This window comes from Strix uralensis, chromosome 12 (assembly GCF_047716275.1).
Source record: "Strix uralensis isolate ZFMK-TIS-50842 chromosome 12, bStrUra1, whole genome shotgun sequence".
Taxonomy (NCBI): Eukaryota; Metazoa; Chordata; class Aves; order Strigiformes; family Strigidae; genus Strix; species Strix uralensis.
In genome coordinates, this window is record NC_133983.1 from 22,024,212 (window position 1) to 22,041,872 (window position 17,661).

General features: G+C 54.5%; 2 protein-coding genes across 2 annotated transcripts; both read right to left on the reverse strand.

Annotated features, from left to right (window-relative positions):
* Nucleotides 1-506: 506 nt before the first annotated feature.
* On the reverse strand, nucleotides 507-3,939 carry FOXL1 (forkhead box L1). The gene has a single exon (XM_074881588.1). It carries the CDS (start codon nucleotides 2,469-2,471, stop codon nucleotides 1,566-1,568), a length of 906 nt encoding a protein of 301 aa, XP_074737689.1. The 5' UTR covers nucleotides 2,472-3,939; the 3' UTR covers nucleotides 507-1,565.
* Nucleotides 3,940-8,701: 4,762 nt separating this feature from the next.
* FOXC2 (forkhead box C2) lies at nucleotides 8,702-11,982 on the reverse strand. The gene is made up of 2 exons (XM_074881429.1): nucleotides 11,376-11,982; nucleotides 8,702-11,195 (listed from the first exon to the last, which is right to left on the reverse strand). The coding sequence occupies exon 2, from the start codon at nucleotides 11,114-11,116 to the stop codon at nucleotides 9,638-9,640; it is 1,479 nt and encodes a 492-aa protein (XP_074737530.1). The 5' UTR covers nucleotides 11,117-11,195; nucleotides 11,376-11,982; the 3' UTR covers nucleotides 8,702-9,637.
* Nucleotides 11,983-17,661: the final 5,679 nt, after the last annotated feature.

A 17,661-nucleotide genomic window follows, 5' to 3' on the forward strand; every position in this document is an offset into this window, starting at 1 on the left:
CAAGAGCTCTTTGCCTTGTATTGACAAGACCCCCCCTGAGCTCCTGGTCCAGATGTCAAGACAGTTTGATGCCAGCCATCCTCTGCAAAAGCTGAATGACAACTCACCTGAGAAACCCAGATTTCCTATAGTCCAGGTGCTAATTTAAGGACAGGTTTTGCTACTGAGATGGGGTGGGATGGAGGAAGGGGAGAGAAGGAGAAACAGAACCATTGTGGGAAACATTCTCTCAGTTTCAAGGAATGGGTAATTGCCCAGGCCCCTGTTTTCAGCCTCTCCCACCTTTTCCCTCCTCCTGGCAGCGGAGTGCATTGTGCCATCACCAGGATGTTCGCACCAGAGCTTACTGCTGTGTCCGGCAGCAGGCCTCGCTCCTCGGCCCTCGGGCTGCACGAGCCGAGGGGTGTTTTACAACGCATCAGCCACAGTCCTGAACAAAATATTTTTATTGGATATAGGTTCGGTTTCATAATGAAAATTGAGAATATAGATTTTTTTTTTCCAAAAGGGCATTTATCCACTAATATACAAAAAGCCTCTATTTATGGCAAAAAAAAAAAAAAAAAAAGAAATATTCCTGATTGCTTGTAATGTGTCTGGATTCTTCCTTCTTTAAGAAAAAAGAAAACTTTAGAAATATAGCTGGTGTCTTTTTTTTTTCCTGGTAGTTGTCCGGGTTGTTAACACAGCTCCTTCAAAATGCCAAGACCAGCCTCCACAATCCTGCTTCAGTCTTTTTTGGTAAGAAGCAACTGATCTCAGCAAGACATGGAAATCGGCCGCATCTCCACATTCACAACGTGTTTGCTCGTTCATCCCCCTCTCTCTGGCCACATCAGTGAGACAGAAACGCAATTGCGATACTCGAGAAGCACAAGTGCGAGGCAGGAAACCAGCTTGCGTTAATGCCATGAATTATATACGGTGCTGAGTCAAAGCAAGCAGGATTGTGCAGAATGAGCCATGATTGTTTCATCTGCCCTTATTCCAGCTCTGGTTACCTGCCTTTTACCCACTCAGGAGACTGGGCCAGTAGGGCAATATCAGGAATTATTACATGCAGGCACCCGTGGGTATTAATGGCAAAACAAAATTCAGCCTCCTCGCCCAGGGATGGACGAGGTGGGTCTGATTTTCAAAAGAAAAAAAAAAAAAGAAGAAAATCAGAGACCCAAAGGGCTTGGCAGAAACCAGGTCTGAGAAACTGGAGGGATACAAAGACTAAAGGTGCAGAGCAAACGTGATGGGGGTTGGAGGCCAGCGTGCCCCCCGCCCCCACCCCCCCGCCTGACTCTGTACCTCCACCGCCCACGGGAAAAGAAAACTGTTTTACCTTTAAAAGTCGATCTGGCGGGGGGGTGGGGGGCAATCGCTAAAGAGAGCTCCGCAGCAAGACGTGCCTTGAAAATGCCCTGAAATCCTGAGTCACCTTTAACATCGCCTGGTTTTGGGGTTTTTTTTTTTTGTTTTTTACCCGCTTGGTGAGGTCTGAGTCCGGTCTCCCCCTCCCATCGCGCCCCCAGAGCAGCAACCAGACGGCGGGGGGGGGTATAATTATGGGGCAACTACTGAAAATTCAGTACCGCCTCGGAGAAGTGGAGAGGGAAGCAGGAGAGGAAGGGGATGCCGATGTGATAAAGCCTCCCGTGCACCTGGGAGTCGAGCATGAGGGAGGCATTGAGGGCCGGGCCGAAGCCGCCGCTGGCGACCAGGGAGCCACCGAGGCAACCGACGGGGCTCTCGCGGGCCGCCTTGGGGGCTCCCCCGGGGGGGGGCTGCCTCAGCCCCTGGGCGAGGATGCTCTCGATGCTGAAGCTGCGGCCCCGCGGGCCGCTCTTGGGCGGCGGAGCGGCGGCGGGCGGCCGGGGCGCGGCGGGGGCCGGGGACAGCCCGGGGGGGGCCGCTTCCCCCTCTACCCCCGTCTTGGGGACCCCGTCATCGCTCGAGTCCGCCGCCACGCTCCCTTTGGCCCTCTTAGGCTCGTCGGGGCGAGCGGCCGGCCCCGGTTGCTCGCCGGCCGCGGGGGCCGCGCCACCCTTCGGCTCCGGTGGCCCCGGGGCTTTGGGCTTCCTCTTCCTCCGGCGGTAGTTGCCGTTCTCAAACATGTCCAGGCAGCGGGGGTCGAGGGTCCAGTAGCTGCCCTTACCGGGCCGTCCCTTCTCCCGCGGCACCTTGACGAAGCAGTCGTTGAGGGAGAGGTTATGTCGGATGCTGTTCTGCCAGCCCTGCTTGTTGTCGTGATAGAAGGGGAAGCGGTCCATGATGAACTGGTAGATACCGCTGAGGGTCACCTTCTGCTCCGGAGCTTCTTTGATGGCCATGGCGATGAGGGCGATGTAGCTGTAGGGGGGCTTCTGCGGGGGGTCCTGCCGGGAGATCGCCGCGCTGGGGGCGAAGCCCAGGGCGGCCGGGAGATACACCATGGAGGGGCTGCCCATGGCGGGGAGGTGGCTGCCGTAGATGTGGCTCATCGCCGGCGAGCTCTTAGCTCCGGGTCTTCCCCCTCGGAGCCGAGCGAAGGGACGGGGAAGGGCAGAAACCTGGGACGAGTCCACCGGGGAGCTATTTGTGCGAGCTCAGATCCCAGCCCTGCCTGAAGGAGCTCGCTCTGCCTCTGTCCCTGCTTCATAGCTCTTAAAAAAAAAAAAAAAAAAAAAAAAAAAAAAGGAGAAAAAAAAAGTTAAATAATTGTTGTAAGTTTGCTATTATATGTTGACTTAGCACTGGAAAATAAATTGTCTCTGATAAACAGTCGTTTGTGTTCTCAGCCCACCCACATTAATTAAAATTTCATTGCTACAAAACTCCAAGCTCTCTCCACGTGTCTTGCTGGTACCAGCCAATGGTCTCCGGGTTATTCCTTCATTTGTTTATAGAATTAGTCTGTTGATAAGTCTGCCCACCCAAGTCGAATCAAGCTGTGTTTATTTGGAAAAATTTCCGGGCACCCAATATATAAACGCACTGATCTGATGTTTGAAATATCACGTCCACCCTTTGACGCTGTAAGCACACACAGCAGAGCAGGATGTACACTGCTGGAGCTCGGGGAGGAGCGGGCAAGGATCCCCGCAGGAAAACTGGGGCATAAACGACAAAATTAAAAAAAAAAAAAAAAAAAAAAAAAAAAAGAAAGGAAGGTAGAAAAAGGGATGGATGAGGGGACAAGGCAGCGCTGCGACGAGGAGGAAGAAGAAGGGGCTGTCTGGAGTCCCGAGAAAGGGGGAGCTCAGGTGTGGCGGGGCTCCCCGGCCCGACCTGCACCTCCCCGTGCGGGGACCCGGCTCGGAGCGGCAGCCGGGCCCCGGCCCCGTGTGTCCCCCCCTCCCCATGTCGCGACGGGCCACCCGGGAGCGGGCGGCGGGTGAGCCCCGGGCTCTGCCGCGGGCAGGCAGGGCCGCGCCGGGGGAGACGCCCGGGGGCTGCGGGGAGCTTCGTAAAAGGGGAATTTGGCAGGCGCGGGGAGGAGGGTCAGTATTTGTGAATGCGGGCCTGTTGCTTTATATTATGTACTTTCCTGTTTATAACAAGGAGGGGGATTATAACAACTTTACAAGTGCACACAGCTGGCCGGTGCTTACATTAGGAATTTGTGATGCTCTTTTTCTGTATAAACGTCCAGGTTTGGGGCTGTGTTTTCTGTTGTTGGATTTTTTTTATTATATATATATTTTTTTTTTTTTAATTTACTGATGTAAAAGCTTTAATCCGGAGCCCCGAGGGATTCCGATGCAGTTGGAGGTGCCGGCTGTTTCCCCAGCCCCCCCGTGGCTCAGACCTGCGTTAGACCCCGGGGAGACTCTGCCGTGGAGCATCATTTCTCCGGGGGAGGGAAGAGGAGGCCTGAGGGGGTTCCCTTCTTCCTTCAGAGAGAAATATCCCGTCAGTGCAGCTCCCACGGCCGTGGTGGGACCTTTACCTGGCAGGGGAAGAGGTAAAAGCCGGGTCCGGGGTGTCCCCCAGCACCGCCCGGCCCTGGCCATGCCCCCCACCCCCCTCCCCGCACCTCCCTGCAGGTTCCCCTTCACCCGTGGGGTTTCTCGCCCACTTTTACTCCCTTCCTGCCGTTCCCCCAGCAACCAGCGAGAGAAGGGGCTTCCCCCCAGGGGTAAAAACCAACGCGATGGCTGTGGAGCCGCAAAATGAGTCCTAAAAGCCGCCATGCGAGCCTGGGAAATACAGCCGGGGTGCGGAGGGAGGTGGCTCCTCGGGCGGGGAGGGGGGGGGGGGGGGGCTCCCCGCTCACTGGCTGGCCCCACGCGTGGGAGGGAAAGAGGGAAACCCACCCCTCTAACACCGCCCTTGCCGGTGCTGTCGCATCCCTCCCCCGCGATGCACGCACCCGCCGGCCCCCGAGCGCTGCAGGATCCATCTGGCGTGCCATAAATGCAATAAACCCCTAAATAAATCAAAAAAGGAAGGCAGAAGAAAGGTTGGGGGGAGTGGTGCGGGATCCCCTTGTCTTGATACTGGGGACTAGCACTGCCGGGCAGGTCCCTCCCCCGCCCCCGCCACGGTAGCATCCTCGCCGAGGAGGGATGGGGCTGCTCCAACCCTCCCGACGCATCCTCAGGGCAGGCTGCCGATGGTCTCCCCCCCACTCCGCCCCAGCTCCAACCCCCTCCTCTCCCCACCTCGGGGAGTCCCCCCGCTCCTTGGGACAGTCCAAGCACGGATTATTAAAACAATAAATACTCGCGTGTACGGCAGGAGACAGGCACACGGGGTCCCGCTCACTCCCCGAGCTCCCTCCCCCAGTAAAATTCTGGCTTCCTCCTCGTTTTCCCCTCTTGGCGGTCGGAAATCCTGGGAGGCGGGGATGCGGCTTTTCTCTCTGCTCCTTCTTCCCAGCTCATGTGCTGCCCTTGTCCCCCTCCAGTATCGCTGCTTTATCCGCACGGGATCAGCCTCCGAGCGGCTCCCACGGCTGCGGGGCGCGGGGGGAGCTGGGGAAGCGAGCGACGCGGCGGAGAGGGGGGGTTCTTGTTGATGTTGTTGTTGTTATCGTCGCTTTTACCCTGAATGGGGGGAAGAAAAAAAAAAAAACCAAACGCGGAGACGGCGGCGGAGGCGCTCCTGGACGTGTTTCCCCTCCTCTCCAACTGAGAAACCCCTTTTAAAGCAGCAGAGAGGAGCGCTCCAGCCCGGGCCCCCCGGGGGGGGGGGGAGCGGGGGTGTAAATCAGTGCGCCCCACTCCTTGATGCATCCCGGCCCTGGGGGGAGCAGGGGGTGTAAATCAGTGGTCCTCACTTCTTGCTGCATGCCGGCCCTGGGGGAGGGAGGGGTGTAAATCAGTGCTCCTCACTTCTTGATGCATCCTGGCCCTGGGGTGAGCAGGGGTGAAAATCAGTGGTCCCCACTCCTTGCTGCACCCCGGCCCCTGGGGGGAGAGAGGGGTGTAAATCAGTGCACTCCACTCCTGCTGCAGCCCGACCCCTGGGGGGAGCAGGGGGTGTAAATCAGTGCTCCCCACTCCTTGATGCATCCTGGCCCCTGGGGGGAGCGAGGGGTGTAAATCAGTGCTCCCCACTTGCTGCATCCCAGCCCCCAGGGGGATCGGGGTGTGTAAATTAGTGCTTCCCGCTCCCAAAGCAGCCTGGGCCAGGGGTAGCAAGGGTGTAAATCAGTGCTCCCCACTCCCACCGCAGCCCTACCCAGGGGGAGCAGGGGTGTAAATCAGTGCTCCCCACTCCCACCACAGCCCTGCCTGGGCTCCCTCAGCCACGACCTCCCAGAGGGGCCCGGTGGGAGCTGCCCACCCCTTGCCGTGCACGGCGCTGTACGGTTGCGAGGTCGCTTGATGTTGACCCGGGCCTGGGGGTGCATTTCTGTCTCCTCTCCCAGCCCTTCAGCGCCTGGTTGGTGCTTTCTGCCAAGTCCCCTCCAATGTGACAGAAGAGCTGGTGGCCTTCCCCAAACTTCCTGGCCGGCACCTTCCTACAGCACATTGCCAAGCTCTAGGGAAGGTGGGATGGCTTAGGGGGGACCAGACAGCTCCTGGGTTGTGCAGAGGCCGGGGGGGCTTCCTGAAGGGACTGTGTTTTACCTGGGTCCTGCAGCAGAAGGAAAATTGTCCCTTGGCCGGACTGAGGGAACACCCCATGCAGGAACCTTCCTGGTGGGGACAAGCTGGGAAACCCCTGTCACTTCCCCTCCCAAGACCCAGAGCTGTCTGGGCTTTCATACAGGTTTGCAAACCATAGGTTAATGGCAGCGCAGCAAGAAAAAAAAGCGAAAAAAACCCACCCAAAACCCCCCATCCACCATCCTTATCTGTTGCCCGGAACCACGCTGGGCCCTGGCCTGGTATAACCAGCCATGCAGCAGCTTCAGCCAGGCTCCCCCGGGGCCGAGCTTGGCCCTCCTGATCTGCTCCAGAGGGGTTTTAAGCTGGTCCTTCAACTGCTAGGGTCTGTGGAGCCCAACCCGGACACGGCTGTCTGCAGCAGCTACGCTGGGCCTTCCTCCTTCCTCCCTTCCTCCCACTCTGTCCCAGCCGGGCTGAAGTCACCTGTCACGACAGAGGCCTATCGCATTATTGACCTCCAATCTCAGCTTTTCCATACAGCCCTGAAAAGATCCCTGTGTCCTGCACGTGGCTCTCACCTCGCCTGCGAAACCAGTCCACCCAAAAGGTCTCCCCTCGGCGTGGTGGGGGTGACTGGGGCTTGATGGAGAGGGACAGAGGGGGTCTGACCCCCACCCCAGCACGGGGCACAGCAAAGGGACGTCGCTCTCAGCCCCCTAGCCCTGGGAGGAGGGGGCTGGATGCCCACTCCACCCCACTGCAGCTCCCGGCCTGATCCTGCAAGCTCCCAGCCTGCACTAAAAGAAGGGTTTTCATTTTGTCAAAACCCTGAAATCATCTCTGAAAGTTGGTGTGCAGCAGGGTGAGGAGGGGGAGAGGGGCTGGGAGCTGCGCAGACCCCACACAGGAGCGTCCCACTGGGACAAGATGGAAAAAAAAACCATCAACAAGGGGTTGTGGGGGAAGAGGGGACCCCCAAACCCACCTCAAGCTGCACCGCCCCCCCCCCCCCCCCAGGAACTGTCCAGCAGCAGAGGGGGGGAGTTGCAGAACCTCGGGGGGACACCCCGGCCCCGCACCCCTCGGCATCCCACCAGCGAGGGGAAGGGTCCCCGTGTGCCCAGCGCCCTTAACCAGCGTGGGAAGTTGTGGGAGCATCGGCGGCCCCAGGATTGCTCGACATGCATGGGAAAACCCACAGCAGCCACCTGACTTCAGCCAGCTCCGGGAGGGGGGGGCAGGCACCCACCCGGCGCTCCCCTGCTGCCGGGCTCCACGCAGGGAGAAAACCCGCGGGGGAATGGGTTGGGCCAGGGGAAAAGTTCTTCCCCGCTTTATTTTTTTTTTTAATCTTTTTACCCTATTTATTTTCTTTTTACCTTTTTTTTTTTTTTTTCCCCCTTTACCCTATTTATTTTCTCTCTTTGAAATAGCACTTTGGATTTTGTTGCATTAAAAAAAAAAAAAAAAGAAAAGAAAAAAATAAAACACCCTCTGAGAGCCAGGAAAAATGGCAAGAGTTTTACAAGAATGTTCCTTAAAATACAGATCTAGTGAGGCTCTGACATTTTTTCTCATTTAAATAGAGAGTTTCAGTGCTTTTTGCCAGCTTTCTAGCGCATGTGAAATCTACCCGATCAAAACCAATTTATATCATCGATTTGAACAGGCTACCACGGGTACAACCGCTCTCTGACCCAGCCGGGGCTACGAGGGGTACTGGGGGGGCTGCGGGAGGTGGAAGGGGGGCACGGCCGGCAAATTTTCCCTGGAAACGTTGGACGACTGAGGCTCTGCAGCGTCTGGGCAGCTGGGAAAGGAGTCGGGCTCCAACAAGCTGGGCTTGAGAAGTCCCAAAGAGCCGTCCTAAAGTCTGCTTTAGGTTTTACCGGCATTTCCCTGCCTTGAGCATCGCGATTCCCCCGCGCTTCGGGGCTTGGGTAAAGCTGCTTTAACAGGTTAAGGTTGATCTGGGGAGAAGGCACGACATGTGTCAGTGCCCTGCACTGCGAATTGGAGGTTAAATAGATAAAGAAAAGGTTAAAATCAGCCAAATCTTCACACGGGAGAGGATTTAAAAACGGTTAAATGATTCTGAAGTGAACTTTCCGCCTTGTTTTGCGACTCCGCAGTGAGTCCGGGTTCAACCGATCGCTCTTATCACCCTCACCCACTCGTAGCCTTTCAAAAAAAAAAAAAAAAAAAAAAAAGGGGGGGGGGGGGATTTTGTTTGTTTTCTGTAGTGGAAAGAGCCGGCTCCGGGCGCTGAGACACGCGAAGCACCGCGCAGGGCCTGCGCTTGCGGGGACGGGGCAGGGGAAGCAGAAATCCTCCTCCCTGCGGCTCCTTTTCTTTGCCCAGTTCTCCCCCTCGGAGGTCTGGGAAAATGTCCCTAAATTTCAAGCTGGCCAAGGATTTGGGATCGAGGGAGAGAGCCGGTGCTCAGACGCGGCCGCCCCCACGGTGCCTAATTCGTTTCCCCCTGCAGATGTGTATTTTCCAGCTCTGCACGTGAACTAAACCTTTTATCAAAGGAATAATCATAATGAGAAAGCTTTAGGCTCCAGAAAAAACGACTTTGTTTTGAAAACAACCAGTTTTCCCCATGAAGGAAAGGTGAAAGGAGAAAAAAACCTGCAAAACCCATGTATATACACAGACAAGCGCCAGACTTGGAGCAGAAAAAAACAGCATGGATTTATTTTAAGGTAAGTACAACAATTAGGACCACATAAGACAAACGAACTTTGAAGCAGGTTAAAGCAAATAGTCCTTAGGAATGGTCACGGTGAAATCTATTATACAAAACATCACACGTCGTAAATAATAATAAAAAAGTATCAGATACTTTGTCTTTTTTTTTTTCTTTCAAAAAAAAAATCCACCAGCAAAAAATAAATTATTTCCTCGTCTTGCGAAAAGAACAGCTCTAAAACGAAAGAAACTATTGCATAATTGTACACAGAAGAAGAAATCACTTGTCATTAATTTGGAAGTTAGGAATCATTGGGCGAGACAAAAATAATCCAGTGAACTCAACTTTAAATATTATATTAATGGCTCTGAAAATCAGCCTGATTAGAAATCCACACATTTTTTACAGCACAACAGAGAACTTAAAAAATACCCAGGACATATATTTATATATATATATTTATATACTTTTTTTTCTTTTAAAACGTATAATGGTCGTTGTGATATTGGTCCATAACTTATTTTTCTGAGACCCCCTATACTTTAGCATATAAAATTTGCCACTTTTAGATAGACATATATATATAGAGTTTTCCTTTTTTTAATTTTTTTTTTTTTTTTTTTTTTTAGGAGAGATCCCCTTTTTCAAGTAGAATTTACTTGCTTGGAATTTAAGGAGGCCCGAAATGGGGCTTGGGATCTGCAAACTCTGTGGCCCCCAGCTCCACGAGGAAGCTGTCAGATTTATTTTGGTTTTTGTTCTTTCGTTGGGTTGTTTTTTTTTTTTTTCCTGCGTCTGAAGCGTTTGGTGTGGTTTTATTTCTCCTGATCATTTTTAATAATTAATAATTTTTTTTAATTTTTTTTTTTTTTTTTTTTTTGGCGGGTGGCCCTAGGCGGGGGGTCGCGGCTACTCAGTACTTAGTGCAGTCGTAGGAGTAGGGGGCGGCGTGGCGGTATAGGGAGGGCGCGGATCTGTAGGGGATCTGACAGGCGGAGTTGCTGCTCACCTGGTGGTCGCTGAGCGAGGCGCTCTCCATCCCGAGCCGGTGCGAGGTGAACATTTCCCGCACGTTGGGAAAAGTCTGCTGCTGGGAGCCAAAAGTGTGGCCGGGCAGGTGGCTCAGCTCAGCCCCGTGGTTGAGGTACCAGGAGGCGGTGGGCTGTCCCCCCCCCGCCGCCGCCGCCGCCCCCCCGCCGTGGGGATGCCCGCTCCCCAGCGCACCCTCCTGCCCCGAGGGCAAGCTGAGGGTGCCGAGGGGCGACGGGGCACCCGTGGGGTGCTCGGCCAGCCCCTCCTCCAGCGGTGCGGGGGGCACGCACATGTGACCCGGCCTCTCGCCGCTGTAGAGGCTCATGGCCCGCATGCTGCAGTGGTAGCTCCCACTAGTGTCCAGGGCCTGGCTACACGCCGCGCTGTAGCCCGACGGTTGCCCCGGTGGGTAGCCCAACGGCATCCCGGCGCCCGTCCTGCCCGAGGCGGCACTCACCGGGCTGAGATCCCCCGCGGGGGAAGTCCGGAGGGTCATGATGCTCTCCACGCTGAAACCCGGGAGCCCGTTACCGGCGGGGTGATGCTCGGGCAGCGAGGCCTCGGGGGAGGCGGCGGCGGGGGGCGAGGCAGCGCTGCGGGGGCTGTCCCGCAAAGCCCCGCCGCTGGCCGGGCTCAGCGTCTCCACCTTGGTGATCACCGGCAGCTCGGGAGATGCTGTCTCGCTCTTGATCACCACTTTCTTCTCGGAGGCCGGCGCCGAGGCGGAGGAAGAGGAAGAGGAGGAGGAGGCTTCCTTGGGGAGGTCGGCGCCGGGCAGCCCGGGGGGTTTGGGCTGCTCCTTCAGCAGCCGTTCCCGGGCCTCCTCCTTCTCCTTGGAGACGTCCTTCTTCTTGAAGCGTCTCCGGCGGCGGAGAAAGCTGCCGTTCTCGAACATGTTGTAGGAGTCGGGGTCCAGGGTCCAGTAGCTGCCCTTGCCCGGCTTCTTGTCGTCGCGGGGCACCTTGACGAAGCACTCGTTGAGGGAGAGGTTGTGGCGGATGCTGTTCTGCCAGCCCTGCTTGTTCTCTCGGTAGAAAGGGAAGCGGTCCATGATGAACTGGTAAATCCCATTGAGCGTGATCTTCTTGTCGGGGGCGTTCTGGATGGCCATGGTGATGAGGGCGATGTAGCTGTACGGTGGCTTCACCAGGTCCTTGGGGGCGGCGGGTTGGTGGGGGTGGTAGGGTCCGTAGGAGCGCCCCATGCCCGCCGCGTACTGCTCGGCGTGGCCAGGGTAGACGCTCATGGGGTTGCCCATCCCGCCGTACGTCCCCGCCGTCCGGTAGTAGTTTTGCTCGCTTAAATACGGCACCACTCCCAAAGCGTTGGGGTCCGAGACGGAGTAGCGAGCCTGCATCATGGAGAGGGGCTTCCCGCGGCCGGGGAGGAGAGGAAGAGGAGGAGGAGGAAGAGGGTGGAAGGGCCTCACCCCCCGTCCTCTGCGGAGAAGGAAGAGGGGAGAGAGGGGGAAAGAGAGAGAGAGAGTCTCAGAGGCGAGCTAAATCCCAGCGTGTCCTCTAGCAGCGGCACCGCAGCAGCATCCTTCGGGTCGCCGGGGGCAGGGTGGTCTCTGGCGGCCTCTCCCTCCCTCTTTATTACTGTGATTCTTGTATACACACCTACGGCCCGCGGCGGGCGCTGCTGCGGAGCTGGGGGGGGCGGGGGGGCCCTGTCCTCGCAGGAAAAGGGAATTATTTAAAAAAAAAAAAAAAGATAATAATAAAAAAAGGGGAAAAAATGTAAAAAAGAAAAAAAAAGCAGCCTTGCGGAAACCCAGTTCTTGTCACAACAACCGCCCGAAATCTTCCGGAGCCCGCGAGGCCCCGCCGGCTCCTGGCGAGGGGTGCGGGGGGGTGCGGGGGGAGGGGGAAGGTGGCGCGGAGCCGCCGAGCTCCTCGGCCGCGCTTGCGGAGCTTCAAAACTCGCCCCGCGCCGCCGCCGCGCTTTTACTCCCCGCTGGCCCCGCCCCCCGCCGCCGCCGCCCGCCAATGGGGGAGCGCGGGGCCGCCGCCGCAGCCAATGGGAGGGCGGCGGCGGGATGCGGTGGCGTTGGCGAGGCTCCCGCGCAGGCACGCGCCACACGCGCACACACACTCACACACGCACGCGCGCGCGCGCCGCTCTAAAATTATACACACGCAGGAAAAAAAAAAAAAGTTATATATGTTCCTCCCCTTCTATAATTTTAACGTTTTGGCCCCAAAAGAAGCCAGCGCCGAGCGGCTCTGCTCGCCCGCGGCACCTTCCCTCGCGCCTCACCCAAAAAGCCAAAGTTTTTAAGCACTTTCCTTGGAGCCAGGTTGATCTGGAGGACGGCGGGAGTCGCGACACCGCGCTCATCCCCGCACCGACATAACGGTGCCCCTGGGCCGGGCAGGTCCTTCTTCCCCCTTTTTCTAAATATATGTATTTTAAGTGAAACGGCCCGGCGGTCCCTCGCCTGACGCCGGGAAGGGCCACCGGGTTGCTCGCCCGGTGGCGAGTGGCATCGCGCCCCGCTTTGCCCCTCGCACCCCGGCCCCGCCGCCGCTGGGGGCTGAGAGGTTCCTCCGGCGCTTCGAGGGAGTTTGAGGGTATTTTATTATCAATATTTTTAAAAAAGAAAACAGCGAGCGCACTGAAGTGACTTCTTTTTTTTTTTTCTTTCGTTCCGGCCATTGAGGCGGATTTTCTTGTGCCTGTGAAATCCGCCCCTCTGCCTTCTCTCTAATGATTTCATTAGAGGCAATCAGAGGGGGACAATTAGGGACGCATGGCGACCAAGTGTAAACTCAGGTATCGGGAAAAACTGCTGCGAGCTGCCCTGTCCCACCCGGGAGAAGCGTGGATCTGCCCAGCGAGAAAATAAAGGTGGGAAACTGCGATTTCCCCCCTCCCCGCTCCCCCCCCCCCCCAAAAAAAATATAAATTATCCACTGCAAAATCGATTCGAGCCCGAAGAGACTAAGATAAGGTTGTAATTAATTAGCTGTCACTTCGGCGGGGCTCCTTCTCGCTGCCTCCCCCGAGCCCGGCTGCGCCGGCTCTGATTTCTAAGCGGTGATTTTTTGGTTTCTTACACTGTAATTGTGCCTTTCCCTCCTTGCAATTTGTGTGGCTTCGTAAAGCTTTAAACAAAGATATTTTTTTTCTCCCCCAAAGTCAGATTGTGATTTTTGCTGGCTGCTGGTACAAAGAGTCCGTTCCCCGCTCCCAGCCGGGGCGATGGGACGAGACCGCGGCCGGCTCCGGCCGTGGGAGCTCGTCGGCGCTGTTAATTACCGGAGATTTTCTTAATAAGAAAGGAAACGATTTTATGCGATAGGCAGTGAAAAAAAAATAAAAACAAAAAATAAGAGGCAGCTCTTCTACAAGGAGGTATGGTTAAAAGCGATCCGCCGTGGAAATATTGTCTTGGAAAGTTTCGCCGGACGCTTCGAAATTGTTATTTCATTTTGATGGAAATAAATGTAAATGTTCTGGGAGGGTTTCAGCAACCGAGCAAACGTCCGGGGGATTTTTTTTTTTTTAAAAACCGATAGTAAATTCTGCGAGGTCTGTTGATACTTTGCATGTAAATGTACGACCACCGAGAAAACTTTTTTTTTTTTTTCCCCCTGGAATAATTTGAGAACGACTTCACGGTTTTATCTTCAGTTTTCAAAGAAATCATATTTCTCCTACAAACTAGGGCGTTATCTTAGCATACACAAACACACGGGGTTTATTAAACAATATAACTTCTTAAAAGGCAGGAATTTTTAACTGCAAAAGCTTGACGAATGCCACCCCTGCGGCGTCCTAGAGCTGTCCCTTCCTAGAAGCCTGGGACGCTCTCGAGAAATAACCTTGATTGAATCTTACCTCTCCTCGGCTGAAAACTTTACTGAGATGAATTTCTACAGAAAACCAAGAAGCAGCAATAGGTCTTTGCTTGCTGCAGCTGAGGACTTAACCGAGACTGAATCAACGGGCTCGGAAAAGCCCAAACTTCAAACTGCAGGAAGAAAAAAAATACAGAAAAATTCATCATAATGAAAAATAGCCAAACGGGGGAGCGCAAAGAGAGGAGAGTCCTTTCAAGCGAGAGGGGACGAGGCACGGGGAAAACGCTCCCTCTCCCCAGGCACGGCGGGTTTTTCTCTCCCCCTTCCCCTGCGGGGCTCCGGGAGCCGCGTTTGCCCGCGATACCGGGACGGCCGCGGCCGGGGAGGCGGCGGTTTGCCCTCCGCTGCTTTTATTTGCCTTTGGCGAGCACCCGAGAGCAACAACCTGACCCCATTCCCCTCCTCAGGGACTCTCCCCTCGCCGGCTGCCCGGCTCCCCGGGCGGGCGGGTGCTCGGCGCGGCCGGTCCCCGGCGGCCGGTCCCCGGCGGCGGGCGCAGAGCTCACCTGCCCGCCCCGGGGGCTCTGCGCGGCGTGTGCTGCCCCCCAGGGGAAAGCGGCGGGCTTGCACCGCCGGCCCGGCACCGCACTGGCACCGGCTGCCCGCCCCGGGGCCTCGGTTGTGCGGGGGGACTGGGCGGGGAAGGAGGGGAGATGGGGAGAGGGAGCCAGAGGAGGAGAGATGAGGAGAAAGGAGGCGAGGGGAGAAGGAGAGAGGGGGGGAAATGAGACAGAGGATCAAAGAAAGAGAGGGCGAGTGAGTGAGCAGGCAACAAAGAAAGAGCAAGAAATGTGTGAGACAGAAAGAGAATGGAGAATGGGAACAAGAGAGAAAGAAAGTGTGAGAGCGGCAGAAAGAAGGAGAGAGAATGGAAGAAAGCAAGAGAGAAAAAGAAGGAAGGGAAGAAAACAAGAAGGGAAGAGAAAGAGAGAGGGGAGGAAAGACAGGAAGAGGGCAAAAGAGAGAGAAAGGGGAAGAAAGAAGGAAAGAGAGAAAAAAAGAAAGAAAGAGAAAGGAGAGCAGGAAAGAGCAAAAGAGAGAAAGAAAGAAAGAGAGGAAGAAGGAAAGAAAGAACAGGAGAGAAAGAAAGAGAGAGGGGGAAGAAAGAAGGAAAGAGAGAAAGAAAGAGGAGAGGACAGCAGGAAAGAGCAAAAGAGAGGAAGAAGGAAAGAAGGTGAGAAAGAAAGAGAGAAAGAAAAAAGATCAAGAAAGAGAAAAGAGAGAGAAAGAAAGGAGAAAACAAAAAAAAAAAAAAAAAAAAGAAAGAAAAGGAGAAGCTATGTCTTGGCCATGTAATCAGTGGCACCAGTCCAGCTAAGACCTACCGATGCACATGGCTTTCTGCTTGTTCACCAGTTTTGCATCTGTACTGGTGACCAACCCAGGAGAGGGCACCCACCGCTGGCTACAGGGGCTGACACAGCCCCCACACATCTTTTCCAGCAGCAGGCGATGTTGCTGGGCTCAAACAGGTTAGTCCAGACCAGCCCCACCTGCCCTAATGTGCCTCCTTTGCCGGGTTATTTCATAAGCACAGAAATTCAGTCATACACGGTTTATCCACGCGTGGAAATCCATTTCACAGTGGTCCAAAAGACCAGTTTCTAGGACCCACCTAATATGCTGTATGAATGAAAACCTTGTTAAAAACTGTTGCCTTTAAAACCTGTAGCCAATTTTTAATTTTAATATTGAAAACCCAGCAGAGTGATATCGCCAGTTCAGCACTCCTCTTTGGGTGCATTCTGGCTTTTTTCCGGGGCTGCCCTTGTGTGTTCAGCCTGCACTTCAGAGAAACGATTCCTGCAGCACAAGGCGTTTCTTTCCACGTTGTTCACAGGGTTTGTATTAATCTGGTGGTCCCTCTCTCTAGGTGTTTTCACAAATTGTGGGTGTTTCAAGCAAGAGCTGCATTTTGTCTTTTGTATGAAAGCCTAGGATCCTTTTCTTAACCTCTTTCACTAGAGTATTTTATTCAGTTTGGTAAAATGGATATTAGAAGTGATTCGGGCACCTTCAGTAGACTAATTCCAATTACAAGGATGTTGGTGGCCCTGTCTGCCTCCCGCTGAAGAAAGAGGCTTTCCAGTGGCATCCGTATGAGCTGCACCAGGCTGCTAGAGCTGATGCTAAAGGCTGAAGTACATGTGATAGGAAAGACCCTGGAAAAGTAATTTGGAGCAAATTTCAGACCTGTAGAATCAAAGCAGAGAATGGAATCAGCAGAAAAGACATCACCTATTAGCAAACTCCTCATTTGCTTAAGGCAAAGTATCCTGATTTCTGGAAAGCGAGCTCAGGCTCTCTTTTTGGAAGCCAAATCCATGTGAGGAACAGCTTTACTGAGCATCTTGCATGGAGGTTGGAGGGAGAGGTAGGTGGTCTGGTAGATCTCAGCCCCCCCTTGATTGTTAATGTATTAATTAACAGCACTGTTGCTACCTCCCTCGCTTTCCCTTCCTCAAAGGAGAGGAGGAAGAGGGCGTGTTGGAGTGGAAACAAGTCCCATGAGCTGTGGCGTGGCGATTTTGGGTGACAGCGGACAGACGGACAGCGTCAGCACTCGCAGCCCGGGAGTGCAAATCACGATGCTGAATTACATTAGAGGTTGTAAATTGCTCACCAAAGGCCCGATCCTGAACTCCCCGCAGAGATATCAAAGTCGCTGGGAGTTTTCCGTGAGTAGGAAGTGGAGGAATGAGCTTCAAACATTTAGGCCCAGCTCCACATGGGTGGTCTATTATGCCTGGACGGATTCCCACTGGCTCCAGCAGCACTCTGAGGTAGTGAAAAGGCTCTTCCTAAATGCACCCCATTGCAGAACCAGGGCTCTAAGCACTTTCTTTGAATGCTTACGAGGGACTTCGGTGGAAAGGTGAAGCCTCAGGCTCACCGCAGCTGCTCCACAGCATTTAGCGCAATACACTGATATTAAACCGAGTTTGAAAAACACACATAGCTGGGGGGGAAAGACTCCTGAACCCAGCAGAGTCCTGGCCTTTGATTCGCACTGCGAAAAAAACAGTTCAGCAATCAACAGCAGCCGCAGAGAGAAAAGGCGTTTGCATCTGCCCAGCTACATCTGTAACTATTCAGAGAAGAGCATCCGAATTTGTTCCGCTTTTTGGTTGGCAGAGCAACAGTCAGCTCTGACGGTGGATGTGTATCGGTAGCATCCAAGCCAAGCAGATTAGAAACCAAATTCAAAAGCTGTTTCTCCTCCCTCTTCCCTGACACACTTTAAAATAAATCTCCGTTTCATTGTTCCCATGACCCTTCCATCCCACTCCGCTCAGGAATGTCGGGATTCTCAACGTCCTCCCTCTTCTTGGGGTAATTGTCAAATACATTAATTCTATAAATAATAAATCATGCAAAGAAATCATTTACTATCCTATTAAATGCAAGTGAGAAATGTATTTTCTGAAAGCTGGCAGACTTGGAAGCCCACCTAAAGGCTGGATATTTCTTTATTCATGATCAACCAATTTTAAATGGAAAAATAATTGATTTGGGAGTTTATTTTATGAAAAGTAGGGTGGTTTTTTCCCCAGCTATAACACTTGATCCAAAGACCATGGTATTTCTATAACGCTGGGGGGGGCACTCTCACATGAATGGTACTGCATCTCCCTTTCTATGTTTAACTTCAGAAAGAACGGCGATGCTGTTGCAGATTTTGGGGGGTGTGACCCCTCACACGGCTCACCTTGAGCCCAAGCAGGAAGACACCTGGCAGCCCTCTGGAATTTTACAGCCTGGAAGCTGCCCGCCAACACAGACACTCGGACAAGGGAGCTGAGACCGTCCCAGGCGCGCATTTTGCGTGCAGCAATGTTTTTTTCCTCAGCACACACCGCTCCCACCAGGCCTGATGCCCTGAGGAAAGGGCCCCGCACTAGGCCCAGCTCCCCTCAGGGGTTTTACACTGCAGAAGGGGGCTCCGGCGGGAGCACAGGCTTCCCCCTCCCCGGGGGCTCACCTCATCCAGACAAACGCGGGCCAAGAGCGACCCTTCCCCGGCCCAGACAGCCCGGCC

Coding starts and splice junctions, on each gene's coding strand:
- FOXL1 (XM_074881588.1), bottom strand. CDS start 2,471: ATGAGCCACATCTACGGCAGCCACCTCCCCGCCATGGGCAGCCCCTCC.
- FOXC2 (XM_074881429.1), bottom strand. CDS start 11,116: ATGATGCAGGCTCGCTACTCCGTCTCGGACCCCAACGCTTTGGGAGTG.